Source organism: Cololabis saira, chromosome 3 (genome assembly GCF_033807715.1).
Source record: "Cololabis saira isolate AMF1-May2022 chromosome 3, fColSai1.1, whole genome shotgun sequence".
NCBI lineage: Eukaryota > Metazoa > Chordata > Actinopteri > Beloniformes > Belonidae > Cololabis > Cololabis saira.
Genome location: NC_084589.1, coordinates 8,503,566 through 8,524,692, shown reverse-complemented (window position 1 = coordinate 8,524,692; position 21,127 = coordinate 8,503,566). Strand labels below are relative to the sequence as shown.

Sequence of the window (21,127 nt, the reverse complement as noted above, 5' to 3'; positions counted from 1 at the left end):
TGTTGAAAGAGCCATATTGGACCAAAAGCACAAAAAACAAATATGTCTGGAGCCGCAAAAAATGAAAAGTCTTGTATCAGCCTTAGAATGAAGGCAACACATGCTGCATATTAGTTATAACTGGGGGGAGATTTTTTTTGTCATTATGCACTTCTTGAAAAAAGTCGAAATGTCAAGATTAATGTTGAAGTACAATCTTGAGAAAAAAGTCAATGTCGAGAAAAAAAGTCGAAATGTCGAGAAAAAAAGTCGAAATGTCGAGAAAAAAAGTCGAAATGTCGAGAAAAAAAGTCGAAATGTCAAGAAAAAATTCAAAATGTTGAGGAAAAAGTCGAAATGTTGAAAAAAAGTCGAAATGTTTAGAAAAAAGTTGAAATGTTGAGAAAAAAGTCAAAAATGTCGAGATTAATGTTGAAAGTACAATCTTGAGAAAAAAGTCAATGTCGAGAAAAAAAGTCGAAATGTCAAGAAAAAATTCAAAATTGAGAAAAAAGTTGAAATGTTGAGAGAAAAAAAGTTGAAATGTTGAGAAAAAAGTTGAAATGTTGAGAGATTAATGTTGAAAGTCGAGATTAAAAAAAGGAAAAAGGAAGAAAAAAAATTGAAAAAAAGGAAAAAAGAAAAAAAGAAGAAAAAGGAAAAAGAGACAAAAAAGAAGAAAAAAGGAAAGAAAAAAAAAGGTCCAACATTTTTGAAAAAGCTCCAGGAGCAGTATAGGGCAGTAAAGAGCCGCATGCGGCTCTAGAGCCGCGGGTTGACGACCCCCGATCTATACTAAAAAACTGTAAATAACTGTTACACATTGTGAACCTGTCAAAAGAATTCCTCACATCTTACATGTTATACCAGCAGGGAAACACTTCCCCATCTGCACGCAAAAAAAGTAAAATAACCAGCTGACCAAATGATAACTACTACTGCGTGGACGAGGGACTATTATTTATCACAGTGACAGCTTGCCATATGGTTCACATGGTGCAACCAAATAAACCACAGTATATGCTGTGAGCTGGCCTCATTTCCTTCACAGGAAAGGACGCAGAAAAGAAGTTGCTGAGAAAAGCCTGAACACCATCTGCTTCAAAGTCAAATGACTAATGAGAGCACAGAGCGAGGAAGAAATTGGTCCTTTGCCTCAGAGTTACAGTCAAGACTTGATGAGACAGCATGTAGTTAAGAAAGAGTGAGGGCATGAGAGAAGTGAGAGAAGTGACCTACTGTAGGGCAGGGAGGCACTGCTAGCAATGGAGGAGGTATCACTGCAGGTAGAAGCTGGGGAGGGAGGAGGACCCATCTCTGTCTTCACCAGCTCTGGCTTGCTTTCCATCCTATGGGGGACAGAGAGTGGTGGATGCATTATTTTTAGAGTCAGTGACTGTGTTTACATGCAGTCAATAACCCTTTTAAAACCTGAATATTGGCAATAACCCGAATTTGCACGGCCATGTAAACACCAATAACCCCTTTGAATAACCCGAATTTGCTCATATTGGGGTTTTTAAAAACCCAAATATGACCCCAGGGTTACTCCTTTTAAAACCTGAATATTCGGTGATGTAAACGCTTAATGGAATATCCCCATCAAACGGAACAGGAATTTGTTTTCTGCGCATGCTCTGTTCACAAGGAATCCTGGTCTTTTGAGTCCAGGACGCGCTTCTAAACACGGAGAAACGCAAGACCACGCCACACTTTGAGTGAGGAGGAGACTAATTATTTCATAAATGTAATGAAGGATATGAACATTTCTGCATTTGTAGATGGTAGAAAGTACCGGGATAGCCAGATTTACAAGAAGTTGCGCAAAGCAGCATTTGTTTTGAATTTGGATACAGGAAGAAGAAGCGGAAATGACGGGAATTGCGTCATGATGTTCTCCGTGCGTCGCTGGTTTGATCCAGATATCCCGAATGATTAATTACCATGTAAACGGAATATTCCGAATGTTTCAGTAACCGGAATATTAGCAATAACCCGAATTTTGACTGCATGTAAACGTAGTCAGTTTTAGAAACAGAGCAAAGAAAATATCTGTCTGTATCATATATATTTTACAAGTGACCCAGAGCAGACTTTTCAATCTTTTTGCAGACTAGAAAATGGGACCTACTTAATTTCCTGGGTCTTGGTACTTTTCTCCATATTCTTGAGGCTCTCTGGTGAGCGCAGCTGGAACCTGCAGCTGTCATTCATGTTCCAAACAGACTCCAACAGGACGCCAACTTTGGGAATTCCAGCACTGACAGAAAAGGCCACTGCACCGGCGTGATAGAGGGGGTTATTCCTCAAACAGACCTAAAGAGGCAGAAACGTATCAGCACAATGTCAGAACAATGTCTTTAGTTCACATTAAGTGCATTACTGAGCCTGTGCCAATGCTTTCAACAAATGATGAATCAGTAATAAGCTTAAGACACTTGAGACCTCGAGGCATTTCCTAACCTGTGTTCCCACGGTGATGTTGGGTATTGAGGAGATACCAGCACTAGACTTTGGCTTCTTGTTCTTGGCTCTGGCTTTCTCAAGCATTTTCTTCCTTTGACTAAAAGGCACAACGCCCCTGCGGAGGAAAGCAAGCGGCTAACCGTCAGAACATTTCTCATTCATTTGAAGCTGAATCCTGCATGACAGAATGTTGGTATACATTCAAATGGACTATACCAGAATGCCTTAATCATGCGTATAAAAGAAATAAATGCGTCGACATAATGTCTGAAATCATTCTCACCACCAGTAGAGGCTATTCTCCAGCTGTGCACATGTGTAGAGGGCACAGCAGTGCAGGGACACCATCCGCTCCCCCTGCAGCTCAGGGAAAGCCTGAGCACTATGTTCCAGTTTAGAGGCCACAGTGCTCAGTGTATCATCCACCCATGTGGCCACCTTTACAACAAACACAAAAGGCAGTTAATAAGCAATTCAAGACACAACTGTCAGGTGCAAAACTCCTCTTGTTCAAATTCTTGTATCAACAGGAGCAACTTACTTTGTTAGTCTCTGTGGCTACAGTGGCTCTGATGCTGTTAGCAGACAATAAACTGATCTTCTCATTGGCCAAGCCCAGGAAAGACACACGAGGGTGATGAATAGAAGGATTCTGATGCAGCACAGGATGGAAAAGTTACAAATCTTCATACAAACTAAGCTTAACTCCATAAATGCCTGTCATATTTTGATTTATATAGCAGTTCCATTGTGGTTGAAGTCTCCACCTGTGCATTCCTGTATGGTTCAGGTTCACTCCACTTCCACTGATACAGCTCTCCTTTGGAGCTCACGGCTACCAGCTCTGAGAACATGGCTCCAATGCTCACAAACTTCACTCCATCCTGGAAATGGAATCAAAGGAGCTTATTTATTGGCGTAAAAATGTTGGCTGACTAAAAGAAATCCAGTTCTTTCACAGAAATATGAAGATGATCTCCACTTAATCCATTTAATATTTGGAAAACTCCATCGTTTGTACTTGTCTTACCTTGTCAGGCCACCACTGGAGCTCCTCTCCCAGGGAGACGGGGCTCTGCACGGGCATGCTCTTCTTGTCCAGGTTGGGCTCCCCTTCGCGGCTGGTGGAACCTCGCTCCATGTCAAACGAGGCCCCATCGAGCCACCGACGCTCTCGTAACCTCAATACAGACTCACGTTCGCGTAACAGCTCTGAGTCACGCTCTAGGGGAAGAAGGAGAACTGGTATGCAATAAGGTCACACCAGTGGGATAGAAGTAAGCCACTCTCTGGGAAAGACCCGGCAACATGGTTTTAAGAGTAGATAGAGAGAGATTTGTTTTCTTTAAATCAATGTAATGCAAATCAATCCACTGAAATACTGGAAATTGAGTGGGAATCTAAAATAGACTGTAGGTGGGTTACTTTGCACGCTCGTATGTTAAACTGGGAGATAGAGGAGGAAGTGGATAGAGAGAGGAAAAGCATGCATATGGGCTGAAAGTGGGCAGGGTAGTTTTTTTTTTAAAATAGATTGCCTAAAGGGGGTCCCTCTAAAGACAGGTGGGCCTAGCGGGCCTTTCTCAGAGAGCTCACAGTATGTACTACAGCCATGCAGCACACAACACCAAAACATTTATCATGTAAATTTAGCTCAACAAAATGAAGAGGAATTTCATATAGAAAACAGATTAAAAGCACTTCATTTTGCTTAATATCAAAACTTTTAGTTAATAATCGGTAATGTTAGGCATTACACTAACAACTGCAACTGCTTGAAAAAAAAAAATCTAGCAGGTTTTATTAACAACTAGATAACTTCTGTTATTTATGTTGTACCAGCCATCAACAGAATACAGATTACTGATCATTTTGGTTTGTGTTGTCTCTTGAAGCCATCCCCGCAAACAAAAGCCATCACCAGTGCCGCCTCCGAAGCCTAATATTCTGCCTCCCCTTCAGTAGTGGGCCGTGAGCTGTGGCGTTACCTCTAGAGGATCCCAGGCGAGACAGTGAGGAGCGTCTAAAAGAGGGGTAGCCGAAGTAGCTGATGTCCTCAGAGAACATCGCATCAGCATCAATAATGACGCTGGGGTGGGCTGAGTGAATGTCTGCATCTAACAGGGACATTAGGTCCTCTGCGGGGGGAGACACAAGCACAAAAAGTTGACACCAAACCATGAAAACACATTTAATCTCTGAGTTCTTCAGATTACCAAAATGATCATAATTACATCATTCTATCCATTTCAAGGCAACTGAAATATACCATATTTTCCGCACTAAAAGGCGCAACTAAAAGCCTTTAATTTTCTCAAAAACCGGCAGTGCCCCTTATAATGCAGTGCACCTTATATATGATCATTACTGTAATTTCTGTTCCTGTAGTCAGGGGGATTGTGGGTAATGTAGTTGGCGTCGCCAAAGTAACGGCACTAAAAACGTCAGAAATCGTCACAGGCGTTCAAAACAGCAGCAGGGACGCTGACTCGCATAATGGAGACTTTGACGAGACGGAGCAAAGCTGGTTTTTATTTTGTTAATAAAGTTTGACATACAGTACTTTTCTTCTTGTTTATTTTTTTGCATTTGCTGTAGGATTTTGTAGCATTTCCTGTAGCGCAGCTCCATCAGGTAGATACGTAACTCAACCCCAGCCACTATAGTACGGTATTTTACCAGATATTTAGTGCGCCTTATATATGGAAAAAGTTTTAAAATACATCATTTATTGAAGGTGCGCCTTATAGTGCGGAAAATACAGTATACACTAAACAAAATAATGCTGCAATTTCTATTAACATACCTCCAGGAAGGTAGGACTCGCTAGCTGTGTCATCTCCATCGTCTCCATCTTCATCATCCCGGCTCAGCAGGTTGTTGACAGCGAGGTTGACATCAAGGTTAGTCCTCTGCAGTTCCCTGATGATCACGCTCCTAGATTTCCCCTGAAGGACAACCTGGGCCTGAGGGACGATACAAGCACACAAAAACAGAACTTAACCTTCAGTAATAGCCATTGGACAGAAAAGGTGCACTGTTAAAATGTATGTGGGTTTAAAAAAAAAGAGGAAGGAAAATAGTTTGAGACCACTGTACCTGCGTGATAAGTTCTTCTGGGATCACCGATGCTGGTATGACCGGTTGTGGCTGACTACCAAGAAGGCCTGAGCCACGGTCTCTTCCTGTGCGGATCACCCTGGTCTGGCGGCGGGAATCCCGAGCTGCTGTGGATGACCTGCCCGATGTGCCTCCGCCGCCTCCTCCCCCGCTGCTGCTTCCTCCTCCGCTGCTGCCACCTCCTGCTCCACCTCCTCCCGCTCCACCTCCACTTCCACCTCCTCCACTACCTCCATTTACCCCAGAGCTCCAGCGACTCCTGTTACATACAGCGTAAGGACACAGTCAGAAACAGCAACGGAAAACACATCTGACTAAAAGAGCAGACTTGGAAAAGACATCTGGCTACAACTGGATTCAGCTTTAGTGACAACGGAGACGGAGGATTCCAGACTCGGATGGTTACTCAGCAGCAGCATTAATAAAGGAAATAGGAAAGGAGATGGTGGAGCTTTTTTTTTTTTTTTTTTAATGATTATGTACGAGGAGAAAAAAAAAAAAAGCTTTTCATGCAGCATGAAATAGAAGTACAACGACTCAAAGTATAAGATGCATATTTGAATGAATACTAAAGATTGTGCAGGTTAACAGCCTCTTTAAAGGCCTGAAGGGTGCAGGTGAAAAATCTGGAGACAGAACAAGCATATTTTGAGAGGATAGGGTTTACTAATATCCAAAGCAATAAGAAAGCAACACAGTTACTGTTAACTAGGCGATATGTGTATGCATTACATCAACAAAACAAATACAAAAATAAGGTCTTCAGAATGTGTAACACCAAACCCTGCAGGGAATAGACCCCTACCCAGCTGCAGCGAAACTACTCGTCTCTATACAATGAGCTTCCACAGGAGCATTTGTCTCCGTCAGCCCTGCCAGAACTTACCCAAGGGTGTTGCCTGCCAGTCTGCCCAGTGTGTCAGAACCAGACAGGAACCAGGGCGGATCACTGGTCCTGCCTGGCCTGGAGCTCCTTCCTGTCCCTGAACCACTGCTCAACTTTGAACTGGAAACAAAAGATGGGAGATCAGTTACAAACCTACAAAAGTCCCAAAAGGACTCATTTTATTCTGTTTTTTCTTTTTTATCCTGGGTTAAGTGATATTTAATTTACCTATGGCATTTTTTAAATATACCCCTTGGTTCAGGATTTATTTTCCTTTACCATAAATCTGTAAAACAGGAGGGGTATTGTGGAGACTAGCATGGCAACACCCTTGGGAATCAGAATTGGCTGCAACTCGTTCCTCTTTCAAGACTACAATTGCAAAGGTTTTGGGATGATGCGATGAGATCTGATTTTTGTGTGCTGCAATAATTTTTACTAATGGTTTAAATGTACTAAAATGGGCTAAATTTCATTTAACTGTAGAAAGGGTATTAAATGATGACAATTTGGTAAATATTGGGGCTGACAAAACTGGAAACAAAAATCCTTGTTTGTACAATACACATCAAAAAGAGAGCAATGAAGGCAGAAATACATTCAAATTATTCAGATACAATACACACAAACAAACAGAAAATTCAACCAATTAGTCAATTAGCAGATTAATCTTTGAAATGCTTGTCAAAAAAATGTCTGACAGACTGCGATGACAAAGTTCTCCTCAGCATTCGAGTCAAATAATTTCTTACACTTTACAAACAGAGACAACAATTCCTGGGACCACATTCTTCACACTGAAGAAGGCAGGGGAACAGAGAAGAGCTGGACAGACTGAAACCACGCAAAACCCTCACAATGCACTGAAGCTAAACTTCTACAGTTTGGGACAAAAGTTCCAGGACCTCAAGCACATTGAGCCCTTGTAGGAGGAACCCAGATTTTTCTTTTACATTTCTGACAGAGTTGTGAAAAACGGGGGGGGGGGAAAGCTGCCACTGTGGCAACAGCAGTTACTTGGCGACTATGCGTTTGTCAACAGTGAGTTTTTACAAATTTGCAGATATTGCATCAGCCCTACTTTCAAAGACAACAAAAGCAGATGAAAACCCATAACAATTCAAAACACTCATCTTGTTTTGCAAGTTTGGAGCCCCTCACCCAGATTCAAATGTACTGCGTATGCTGCATAAACTATTAAAGGTTTTGGTGACAGGACATCAACACCTATCCATGAAAGATTTACTAAACATGCAAGCTCACAACCAATAATAGACACAGCTGTCTGTGAAACGTAAAGCTAAAGGACGAAGTCATGAAAGGCAGCGCACACACACTCACAGACATAAAAGGCAATTGTCCTTTTAGAAGATAAAAACAATTTTGGTCTACCTAGTTTTAGGCATCAACATTAGAAAAGCTGTATTCTTACATTTTAGACGCAAATATGGCTCCACAAGATACACAATTACACTGAATCAAACAAAGTAGTAAAATCATACAGCAGTCCAACAGCAGCTCCACCTAAGGCTTTTTAAGAATACCCCTGTCATGCATTTAAAAGCATAAATTTCCAGTGCCAGATGGAAATCATTGTAGCAAAGAGGCTTATTTTATTCAACAAATGAAATCATTTCCAAATGTGTCATTTCTGGAAAAAAAAAAAAAAAAAGGGAACAACTGCTTCTCGTAATTCAAACCACAGCAAACTAGATCAGTAAGCTCAAGCACGTTTAGTTTATTTGCAATTACACATTACCACAAGCAATCTATTTTTCAAATCACTGCCAAAGCTGAAATAGTTTCCAGGACAGATCCCATTATAAGATCTCTCACCCATCGCCACCATCCGGTTTGCTGAGCTCCAAGCGATCAGGCTGGACGGCAAAGCTGATTCTGCACACACGTCCATCCTTAAAGAGATGCAGGATTTTTAGCGTTACACACTTGAATAAGGGGAAGAAATGCACTGATGTGTTGAGTGGAGATTTATAACTTTGGATTGGAGAAAAGAAAAAAAGAATCATTCAAAATCTTTACTATACAAATTCTCTCTCATAATAGGCAGGATTTTCTCAATTTATTTGAGTGACTGCATGGGAGTCCATTTAACACAGAAGCACTAAACACACATCTATCAATGAACCTCATAACATTGTTGCTGTGCTCGATGCTTGAATTATTTCATTGCAAAGACTGAAGCCGGAAGCTTCAGTGTAGTGATACTCAAAAGTTGAAATAAACAAAATGTATTCAGTTACTACAAGCCTACATTACCCCAACAAGAGTGTATACCTGACATTTAGATAATCTGAAAACCACCGTAGGTCTTTGTTGTCTTTAAGACCCACAGAGTAAAAGTCAGGTTTTAATGCACAGCCACATAACCAAAATACCAAATACCATGACCAAAAAGAAGTAGAACAGCTTTGCAACGCTTCAATTAAAAAAACTAAACAAAGAAAGTGGTATAAAATTACCTCTAGGAGAAATCCAGCATGGTTTGGACCAACAACACACTGTTTTAAGGTTGCCTGCTCAAGCAGATTGAGGTGTGGGTGACTGTATTGGAGGGAGCACAAAATGTAAGTGTCAGAACAATAATCAAGATTATATTTCAAACAATATATCAACTGAGCAAAAGTATCTACAGATAAAAATTTTGACAAAATCTCACCTGTTATAGCTGTACTTGTTGAGTTTTTCAGAGACTTCACGGAGCCTGAAAGAATGAAAAGGAAAAAAAAAATGCAATCCATTATGACCAATTTAAGACCACATAAAGTATAGTACTGTACAGTAAGGACAGCAAAAACCGACCAGGCGGGAGTTCTGAACATAACTTTGTGAGCTTCAGGGCTTAATTACTATGGGTAACGGATGCAAACATAACAACACGTAATTTTGGTGGGGTGGGAAACTCAGGTTAAGTCTTTAAGTTTTGACAAACACAAATCAAGTACATTTTCCAACTCAAAGGTTGGTGCCATTTGAACCCTTTGCTTTTTAAAACCAGAGGCCACAACCATGCCAGAGATTAACCAAGTTTTTTCTTCTTTAATCCACTTTTATCAAAAGTCTGCAGACTCCCATTTTGGCTAGTTTTCGTTCATCAGCAGTCGACCGATACGGGTTTTTCTATATCCGATGCAAATTCCTTTAAAAAAAATAAAAATAAATCAGGGCAGCCAAGGGTAAATCTATGATGCTGATGTTTTTTAAGCCAAAATAAGCTTGGCAGATTTTCCTTGTTTTTCTCCTCTCTCCATACCATAAGATACAGTTTAAAGATCACCAATACAAACAATTTTATTAACTTAAATCTTTATTTAAAAAAAAAAAAAAAAAAGGTTGTTTCCCTAATCAGAAATTTGCTTTCCAATTGCATTCTTAAATAAAACCAAAAATAAGTTCAATTTCACTGCATATACAAATAGGGTCGCATGGATTAATTGATGTTGTCGACAAAAAGCAACAATAAAAACAATCGCCAACGAAATAAATTGTTGATCATTGTTACCAAAAAGAAAATGTGGGCAGAGTAAGGCATCATCCTCCCTCCTCATATCTGCTGAAAGTTACACATGGCAATAGAGTACAGCGCCAGGTAAACAATATGGCTACGGCTGATGCAACTCCAGAGTGACTGGCAGCAAAGTGTATTTCAAGTATTTTTGAATGACGTGTCCATCTTTTTTGTCTTTTATTTTTAAATTACCACATCATTTAAACGACGTCATGCAAAAATTTTGAGCTTGCGTGGGTTCCCTCCGGGTTACTCCGGTTTCCTCCCACAGTCCAAAAACATGCATACTAGGTTGATTGATGGGTCTAAATTGCCCGTAGGTGCTAGTGCGAGCGTGCATGGTTGTTTGTCTATACGTGTGGCCCTGTGATAGACTGGCGACCTGTCAAGGGTGTATCCCCTCCCCCCGCCTGTAATGAGCTGGGACAGACCCCCCTGGCTCTGCACAGGATTAAACAGGTATAGAAAATTGATGTATGGATAATCTGATTAGTCGACTAATGGTTTCAATGTTTGATGACTAAGCAGCTATCAGAACAGATGTTAGTTGCAGCCCTATATACAAATATTTTGAAGCATTCTGAGTAATAAACTACGTGAACCAAAAGTTGCATGTTTCAGTGCACTAATAGTAGTTACAAATGCTATCATCGTTTCCTTTTTAGTTCTTCTCTATTTGTTCTTCTTAGCAAGACATAGTTCCATGATGATTTCAAAAACTACATTTAGTTTCTAGAGATGCAACAGTATGTTTATGGTAGAAAAGTCACTTTAAACTCAGAATATAGCAGGAGAAGAATGTAAAATGTCTAAAAAAAAAAAATGTTACTGCTTAGAGAAAAACAGTGACGTTTATAAAAGACTGCAGCCCCGTGACTGTCAGCATCCTATGCAGGGAGAGCTACAGATGGTTCAGACTGTGGCAAAGTTTACACGTTTGTCCAAATTTAGCAGTACCAAAAACATAAATAAATACATAAATGAATGAATGTTTAAGTTTAAGTGTATTGATTAATTTTAGCCTAAAAATTATGTTTTATAATATATCTACAGCACCAGCCGATTAAAACAATGAAATATGTGCCCTGGCTATAATTTTCTAAGTCTTTATTTCATTTTAAAGTGAAATAAAGTAGTTGTCGTCAACAAATCTCTTAGCTCCAACAGGCGTTGCTGCTCCGTTAGACAGGTGAAACCGGAGTCAGGAATGACAATCAAAATGCAAAAAAAATGCAATTCTTGTTCAAGAACAAAAAAAATATTGTTTAATCGCACAAAAAGAACATGTAGTTGCACACGTTTTTAATAAATGAATAAATCTGCTGGTGTTGCAGAACACATGCTAATGGCTCGCTTGTGACAAAGTGATGTACAGGGAAGAAGCTGTGGGTGTCTGAAAATGGAGCTGCATCCGAGGAACTGCCCCCAACAAGTCAACGCAGAACGTTGGAGCTAACACTACTACTATCCACTCATTTATCCCCGAGGACAGTTACTGTGTTTCAGTGCCCCTGCTGCACGTTTGAGGCCCACTATGAATACATAGCACTACATTTTTCTCTTACAGCAACAATCCTTATCTTTTAGATTATGCCTAAGGATTTAACCAATAAGATTTTAAGCTTTAATCTTTTCCCACAGGAAGTTAAGACCCTTCTCCCTCTTAAAAAGCTGCTGTAAACTCACTAGGCGATGGTAACAGCCAAGCGGCAGCAGTGTCACAACACAGGGCTGCCCCCAGATGTTGTTAATTGGCTAGATATTCTCAAGCTTTGGTCGGTACCAATTATCAAAAACTGGCAAATAGTTGGCCTAATTAATCGGTTGATCTCTAGTCCACAAAAATACATTGCAGAAAATCAATTTGATCAAAAAATACCATTAAACCTCTTCCACCCAGACAGATATGAAAATAATGAAAATAATCCAAATAAAAATCACAGAGCAGAGATTAAAAGTACATATAAAATTCAACTGATAATGAAAATAAATCAAAATTGATTCAATTTAAAACATGAGACAGCGGCAGAAGTTGGAATTTAAATTTTTGCTTGGAGGTATTAAACATAACTTCTCACAAATGTACTATTTACATTTTTGGAAATGTCTGCAAACATTTACGGGGATGTGATTCAACTCCCAGTGAAACGATGCCGCGGTGAAGGTTGGTGAAGAAAAGGTTTCTTAACTCGCTTGTCTTCATTTTCTGGTTCTAAAACCTTTTCCGTCACAGGTTTACTTACAATGAAGCAAGAACTCAAAATAGGGATGTCCGGAAGAACATAAATGTCCTATTTATCTCAATCTAAAAATAGGTCAAATATAATCATGAAATATTGTTAAAAAGTTCAAGTTATCGTTCAAAAAGAACAGAAGATGAATTGAGAGAAAAAAGACCAACACTATTAAGAAAAAGAATCAAACCTTTCAAACTGTTTTTTCTAAACTTCTTTCCCATAAAAGGTAATCTGATCTTCATCCAAGTGACAATAATTGACAAACTCAATGTGCTTAAGGTGATAACACATTATAATTTGTGTCTTTATTGAACACACCCATTAAACATTCATAGTGTCGAAGGAAAACCTTAATGAATTTCCAGCTGGTCGAAACCTCTTTAGCAGCAATGACTTCAAGTAGGCACTTTTAGATCGGCATCAGTCCTACGCAACATTCAGGAGGAACCGTGACATTATTCCTCTTTACAGAGTTGCTTTAGCTCAGAAACATTTGTAGGATTTCTGGTGTAAGCCCTTGATGGGGTTATGATCTGGGCTCTTATTGAGCCAGTCCAAAAAGTTGGATTTCCATTTTCTAAAGCCGTCCTGTGATGTACTTACTTCAATTCATTCAAAAAATTAAAAATAAAAATCACATTCTCCATCAATTTGAATACCGTGCGTTGATATCTTGTCTTGCTTTACAGCCTTATACAGACGAGATATTGTTATCGTACATCTTTAGAGATCTTCCTTTGGTGAAGCTTAACTCATACTGCCAAATGCCTCTTATTAAAACCAAACTTGTCTGAGCGTCTTATCACATAAAGTAGGTCTTAACTACACCTCCAAACTGATTTCATTAATCTCACTCAAGGTCTGCAAACTAACAACTAAATTTAGCATTCACTTAAGTAATTAGCCTATTGGTTCACTTACCTGTACCGTGAACAGAGTGAATGATAAGTGGGTGTGTTCAAATAAATGTTTAAAAAAGAGAAAAAAAAGAAGAAGAAAAAAAAAAAAAAAAAAACAAGAGCCATCTTCATCTAAACCTCAAACTTCATGAATTTCATTTTGGTTCAATTGAACCACTATAATTGTTTATTTTTAGATTTCTATATATTTACACAATTTTATACCATGGTGTATCATATTTAGACAGGGCTACAGAAAATGTAATATATATGTTATGAATAATATATCCAAAATATGTAATTAACTGTGCCAGAGAAATTAATATAAAGAAGGGAGCCACTACATCAAAGACTAAATACTATTGCAGCTGAAAGATGTGCAGGATAAAATGACAAAGACTGATACTAATTTACATTGTTTTTTTTTTGTTTTTTGAAAAAAGGGCACAACGTTAGAGATAAGTGGAAAATAAAATCTAAATTCCAAGTTAGATTTGAAAAGCATAAAACAAATAGTAGATGTCTCAAGTCATGAGTAAAATACCCATGATAAAAAAATAATGGATAATTAATTCCCCTTTTTCACCGTCGTCTTTTGAATTTAGATCCTGCATAGACCCTCGTCTTACTGCTGGCTCACATTGAAACTTGTTATTTGTAAAACCACAAACGTCTGCTCAGGACAATTTATGCCCATATGGATTTATATGCATAAATTGCTCTGAGAAGACACTATCATATATATATATATATATATATATATATATATATATATATATATATATACACACACATCCATACACTCAAGACACTGCTCCACGTTTTAACTTAAGAAAAAAATTTTGTTAGTTCACAGAAAGTACAATTACATGCACACTCCAGTCGAGCTAAAGCTAAATCTAGGCTTCATCATTTGCCGTTTTAATTTCATTCCTGTTTTTGTCCCAATATACATGAACGGAGTAGATGTACCAACCAAGTCACGCCACACTCCACCACGATAGATGGCATTAGTGCATCTTTCAGCTTAATAGCATTAGGTTTTTTTCCACCGCCCCCTTATCAACCTCTTCCAGTACTTCAGGAAAAAAGCCTGGGGCAAGAGCGGTAGAGCATGTGTAGATCAAGTGCACTAGTTCCACTCTTGTAATGTTTACATGCAGGGATTAGCTCAACTTCAGCTGCATTATCTAGCTGTGTTTAGACACTTTCATACTAGGGCTGTAAGATTTGGGAAAATAATCTAATTGCAATTTTCCCCCCCACAATATTACGATTCATCATGTGATGGTTTTCTTTTTCAATAAATCACAATGGATGGTTTTAATATTGATGCCATACATTTAGTTTAAAATGTTCTTCCCCTAGACTAGGCATCTTTGGTTCAAGTTTTGCATATTTTAATTTAGTCAGTAAATACAATATACTGACATAATAATATAACTAAAGGTTTAAAAAAAAAGTTTTAACCAGATTACTTCAACACTACCTACCAACAGATCTATTACCTAAAAGGCATAGTTTAATTATGAAATTACTGACAAAACAATTAAAGGTTATGCAAATTTTAAATTGTTAATTTGTTATTTTTATAATTATAATTCACGGTTTTACAAAATATGTAATATTGGGACCAAGGTAAATGCAGTGTAATTGAACTGTTCAAGATTTTCATGAATCAAATAATAAAAGAAATTGAACATAGACCTGGGCGATAAACCGAAAAATGACCATTACCGACTTTCACTGCGATGACCAACTATCAATTTTCCCATGTCGGTGAATTCGGTGTTTTGATAAAAGGAAAAAAGAAAATAAACATATTTTTGACTGTGTGCTGATAGGCTATTTTCATTCCTCTTTAAGGCGGTGTACAGCGTGTTTGTAATCATGGGACTCCACCCATCCAGTCTGAACGAGAAGGGAAACTCAAGAAAATGGCTGAAGAAGTGTTAGACATAACGGGACTGTCTAGTGTGAGACTCATGCATTTCAACAAGTTCACACACACTCTCACGCCACACATGGCATTTCTCACACTGAGAAATTAACTTCAACGCACAGTAACTCCAACAGCCATCTTACAAACGAGTCATGGTGCGCTAAGCTGTCAGCCCAGAGCAGCTGTCTCCGGCTATCAGTCAATCACAACATAGAATTTTTTGTTGCCGGCTAAGGTCTGAGTTTCAGCTTCAAGCTTTCCACAAATGCGTAGCAGAGGTAACCTAAGTTACAACACTCACACACACACACAGGGATAGAATAACCACCACCGTTCAAGGGGCCCATTTGGGGCTAGATGTGTTTTTCTATATTTCATTTTTTGTTTAGAGCAACATGAGACCACTACTGTTCAATTATTCTTATTATTGTTGTTCTACATCACCGAGACAAATTATTTAACATAGTGTTTTCCTTTGCTATATAATTAATAAAATTGTGTATTTGATATAGTCAAATGTATTCTTTCTGAAGAAGCTGGGTCAATGGGACACTGGGAGAGAGATATTCAGCGCACGGGGTCTAAACGCCTCATGAAAGTAGCGACAAAAAGGTACACCATATCATCGCGCGGGGGGTTTATCGTGCATTTATCGTTAAAGGTAAAACTTCCCAATTTATCGCGATATTGATCTGAGGTTATATCACCCAGCCCTAATTGAACATGTCCCAGAGTTAATTTGATCAGTTTAAGTACTGTGGCTTTTGAACTGGACCGTGTCTAAGACCTTGTTGCTCTAAAACCCCGTGGAGTCCTTTAGCCATGTGGTAATTCTGAACCTTAGTTCAGCGTTGTTCCTTTAGTCTTGTTGTGATTTAGAAACTACCTTCAGTGTTAGCAGAGACTGCTCCTGTTGAACTAACATGTTTACATGCATTTTATAACTACAATTTCAGTTGGACTAATGCAATAATAAGATTTTTTTTCTTACATTATGTGTTTTTCTTGTATATGCAAGAGTGTGTGTTTGTATCATCTTGATCTTACTGTCTGTTGTCACGCTAAAACACAAGGTGAATGGAAAAGGGAAGAAAATAATAAAGACACTATCTCTGGGTAGTTTTTGGACCCCCCCAAAAAAGGGGGTGGGTGGTGCGGAATATTGGAATAGCCTAATGCAACTTAGTTCTGACATTGCAAAAATCTTTCTCAGGACTAGTCACAGGAATGATCCACAGTTTCTGGCGAGTCTCTGGATACATGATCACTGTTGTAAAGACAATCCTCCAAAAGAAGATGGATGCCTGACCTGCTCCATCTGGAATCAGAAACTTGTGATCATTGTCACCCTGTAGCCAGGAACAATCCACTATTGTGACCAAAAAGGGGTTACGAAGTGGGTTTTTTTGGGACAGGAATCAGATTACCCAGAGCATGGCCGAACATCAGACAGTAAGGAATAACCACCCAATTAAAAATACCATATTGAACTGAATATGTCATTTTGGGCTTTCTTCCCTTTAAGTACATGTGAAAAGGTCAGGTATTCCTATGCGTGTCAGACTTAGACCAATACATCTATAACAGCTGGCGGTGCCGTGACACCAACCTTAATGTGCCAGTCACCATTTGAGCTTTACACACAATGTCACAACAGAGCCAGAGGGGTTTTGAGAGATGCAGAAAGATAGTGAGATCCCAAACAAAGTGGCTCAGCAGTAAGGTGAGAGAGGAAACAAATGAGAAGTTTTGAGTCTAACTTTAACATGATGATGGTAAACAGCACAAAGCCATTTATCAACTACCAAGCAGCAATTAAAGTATGGTGTCATGATGTAATGTAAGGGGAAGGTGACCCCAAAAGACTGCTATTTAATTTAAAAAAAGAAAACGGAGCAAAATACTGGCCACATGTGAGTGAATGTTGTACAAGTATGTCTAGGAGAGAAAAAAAACACAACTGCCCACCATTTGAGCCATTACTCAGATGAAATCCTTGTAAAGTTTAAAGCCAGCCTTGGCTGGTGAAGATGAAGGTTGTAGCGCGCTAGACTGTATTCATAATGCAGGACAACTCCTGCCCAGCACCTGCCATCACACTCTGGAGAGAAGCCACTATCTTTTCAGCAGTACATGATTAACTTAGGAACTTTTTTTCAATGCAGTAATTCCTGAAAAACCTCATTCCACTTTCATCTCGTGGCCAAAATTACTGGCTTTGTTCATGTCTTCTAGCAGTCTCTTACAACCATTTACAATGCACCTACACCTTTGCTAGCTTTTTATTTACAAATCAATCTTGAAAAATAGTTGTTTTTTTTATACCTATCTACTATGACACACCATTTCAAAAGTTCAGTTCAATACTTGTTTCACAACAGGAAGGATGACTTATCTTTTGTCACATCCAAACTGGGACATGATGTGAGCCATCCTGCACATGACACCCAATTTTTCAAAAAACATTAGAAATCCATTTTACATTATATTTGTTTAGTATGGATGATAGAGCATCTGGTCCTTCATCACTGAAATACTCTGCAGCTGAAATACTGCCAACCACAGCTGCATCGGCTCAGCTGATTGGTTCATCAATATGACCAAACTAGTTTTACAAGCACATCTGCTGTGTCACCAAAAAAAACATGAACTCAGCCCCGAAAAAAAAGACACAAGGAGATTACATTTAAGGACTGAAGTCATCTCAAATATATGACAAACAACTTGGTTTTCCAGAAAATCTAATGAAATGTATCAATTGCAGAATTAACATATCAATATCAGATCCACACATAAAAGTATTCATATAGATCTATCACACATGCACAAGACAATTGTTAGTTTTACAGAAGTATAGTTTCAGAAATGTAACATGGAACTGTATTTATAACTCCAAGTCTTGATTAAATGTATCATCGAGGCTAAGGAATATTAACAATTTCACCAAACATAAACACATAATTTAAATTTTCAATCTGTGCCTTTAAAAAAGGTTCTCATCCGACTACAGACTCAAACACAGAAAAACTGAAATTCCGCTCCTAATTAAAAGCCCACTGCAGGATGGCAAGACAAAAATGGCTGTCAACATATCCAAGTAAACCACTCACTGAACTAGCCATTAAGCAGCAGGGACATCTACCCACCCTGATCAGCCATCTAGAGCAGTTTTACAAGAACACATCCATCTCACATCAGGAAATTGTCCTTTAGTTTCCACTGTACAACCTCAGGTTGGTCAAACCAACCCATTGGTATTTGTTAAAGGAAATGGGAATGCATGTTCAAGTCCAGGGAGCTTATTTAATAAGTCAAGCTGGACCCAGACTCTCTTATTTTAGGAAGAACCCCTTATTAGCTTTGACAACTGCAAGTTTCTTGTTCATGCACAGACAGGAGGGGGCCTCTTAACAGGACATGCTGATTGTAAAATGCAGGGGTAGACATGCCTGAGGAAGAAACAGCCATAACCTCTTTCAGGAGCCAGCGTAGCCTAGCCTGTACCAGGATGGTTAAGTGGTGTTTTGTTTCCAACCAGCAGCTAGTCCCTCCCCGTCAACCAGACCCAAGATGGCCCCCCAGAGTGAAGATGACACCACAACCAGTAAAACCACTCAAAATATCAGATTTTCTGACCAGTTCTCATCTCAAGGTCATTCCTAAAAGACTTTGACTTCTTAATCTCTTTATCTTGAATTAGAACAGCTCATTAATCAACTCAATCTCAATGGAGCAGGCTATAAATAGGTTTTCCACAAAACGAGAATTTCACTCAAAATACAAGTTGTGCAGTTTACTGGACTTTTCCCAAATAACACTGATGACTGATTTCTTCAATTTCAGGGGAGGGGGGCATTTAAGCAAAGGAAACTGGCACACAAGTCCTGAGCCTGAGCTTAACTGCCCCTGAATGAGTAGTTGGGGCAGTTTTGCAGTAATGATAATGTGGTTGATGGTCGCAGTTGCAGCTCGTGCGGTTAATGTGAACACAATGAAGCCGCTCGGCTCGGATCTGCATCCCTGGGTTTCAAGGGTCATTTTATCTTCAAGCACCTTATCGCTGGGGTAAAATATCTACAGGAATGAATATGAAATATAAATAATATATATATATATATACATATATATATATATATATACACACACACACACACACAATTATTTTCTCCGATTTTTATCACAATTATGTACATTGTATCATGCTGTAAACATCTACTGATTTTATTTCTCCTTGTAATAACCAGGGTTCCTAAGGGTACTTGAAATCCTTGAAAGTGCTTGAATTTCAATGTTGTGTTTTCAAGGCCTGAAAAGTGCTTGAATTTTAGTTTAAGTGCTTGAAATTATAACTGTGTCTTTCACAAAATTGCGATCAGACTGTATAGTTAAGTTATTACAAGAAGAAATAAAATCAGTAAGATGAAACATAACTAGATGTTGACAGCACGATACCATGTACATAATTGTGATAAAAACCAGAAAAAATAATTATTTATATTTATATATATCCCTGTAGATATTTTACCCCAGCAATAAGGTGCTTGAAGATTTTGAAAATTACCCTTGAAAGTGCTTGAAAAGTGCTTGAATATGACCCTGCACTGGGATCCTACGGGTGCTTGAAATCCTTGAATTTCAATGTTGTGTTTTCAAGGCCTGAAAAGTAGGAACCCTGTCCTTGTAATAACTAAACTATACAGTCTGATCCCTATTTTGTGAAAGACACAGAGTTATAATTTCAAGCACTTTAACTAAAATTCAAGCACTTTCCATGCCTTGAAAACACAACTTGAAATTCAAGCACTTTCAAGGGTCATTTTCAAAATCTTCAAGCAATTTATCGCTGGGCTAAAATATCTACAGGAATATATATACTAATAATTATTTTTTCTTATTTTTAATCACAATTATGTACATTGTATCGTGCTGTAAACATCTAGTTATGTTCTACAGGGATCCTACGGGTGCTTGAGATCCTTGAAAGTGCTTGAATTTCAATGATGCGTTTTCAAGGCCTGAAAAGTGCTTGAATTTTAGTTTAAGTGCTTGAAAGTTGAAACATAACTAGATGTTTACAGCATGATACAATGTACAACATTGTGATAAAAAGCAGAAAAAATAATTATGAGTGTATATATTCCTGTAGATATTTTACCCCAGCGATAAAGGTGTTTGAATATTTTGAAAATGATCCTTGAAAGTGCTTGAATATGACCTTGAAAAATGTGTAGAAACCCTGATCTAGTTATGTTTCATCTTACTGATGTTATTTCTCCTTGTAAAAACTAAACTATACAGTCTGAGCCCAATTAGAGTTATAATTTCAAGCACTTAAATTAAAATCCAAGCACTTTCCAGGCCTTGAAAACACAACATTGAAATCCAAGCACTTTCAAGGATCCCCAGCCCTGTGTGTTGAGTTGGTAGTTTATCAATGATGATCCTGTATTGATGATAATGATCGTCTCAGTCGCAGCTGCTGCGGTTAATGTGAACACAATGACCGGCCGGGCTCGGCTCTGTCTGCTCCCCGCGGGTCCTGGGGGGCTCTGGTACCGCCAGACCGACCCTGGTACCAGCAGAGCCCCCAGCTGGGTCCTCAGAGCCGGGCCCCCCACACAAAGCCCCGGGTCCAGATCCGGGTCTTTGTGCGGCGCGTGGTGGCCCAGCTAGCTTAGCTAGCGGGCTAAGCTAAGCTGCTGCTGGGCCAGACCGGAGCCAGCTCCCCGGGACTCGGACCCCGGGACCAGCAGCGGGGGCCCGGGGCCGGGGGGGACCGGGACCGGTCCCCCCCGGCCCCGGGCCCCGGCTGCTGGGCCCCGATCCCCGGATCCCCGTCCCCCCTCCTCCCACGGGCCTCACGTACCTGTCATTGAGCTGGTCCTCGGTCCCGGGCAGCGGGTGGACCACGAAGTGGATGGACGTCATGCTGCCCCCCGGCTCGGTACTGCACGGTACTAACGGATATCTGCTCTGCTGCGGGGCCGCGTGTTGCTGCTCTGAGTGTTTTACTGAGAGAACCGGAGTCTGAGTCCCAGCCTCCTCACCCACACGCCGCCATCTTAACTCTCC

At 39.4% G+C, this 21,127-nt stretch overlaps 1 protein-coding gene across 1 annotated transcript in view; it reads right to left on the bottom strand.

Annotated features, from left to right (window-relative positions):
• The window catches only part of ubr5 (ubiquitin protein ligase E3 component n-recognin 5), a 48,396-nt gene extending 27,269 nt beyond the window's left edge, over positions 1-21,127 (bottom strand). The window contains exons 1-15 of the mRNA XM_061715741.1: positions 20,922-21,127; positions 9,129-9,173; positions 8,932-9,013; positions 8,288-8,364; positions 6,452-6,571; positions 5,545-5,824; positions 5,252-5,411; positions 4,434-4,583; positions 3,476-3,687; positions 3,213-3,329; positions 2,987-3,097; positions 2,729-2,883; positions 2,443-2,560; positions 2,111-2,295; positions 1,219-1,328 (exon numbers count right to left, since the gene is read on the bottom strand). Coding sequence (XP_061571725.1) covers positions 1,219-1,328; positions 2,111-2,295; positions 2,443-2,560; positions 2,729-2,883; positions 2,987-3,097; positions 3,213-3,329; positions 3,476-3,687; positions 4,434-4,583; positions 5,252-5,411; positions 5,545-5,824; positions 6,452-6,571; positions 8,288-8,364; positions 8,932-9,013; positions 9,129-9,173; positions 20,922-20,983 — 1,984 coding nt within the window. The 5' untranslated portion in view covers positions 20,984-21,127. The remainder of the gene's footprint in view (positions 1-1,218; positions 1,329-2,110; positions 2,296-2,442; positions 2,561-2,728; positions 2,884-2,986; positions 3,098-3,212; positions 3,330-3,475; positions 3,688-4,433; positions 4,584-5,251; positions 5,412-5,544; positions 5,825-6,451; positions 6,572-8,287; positions 8,365-8,931; positions 9,014-9,128; positions 9,174-20,921) is intronic.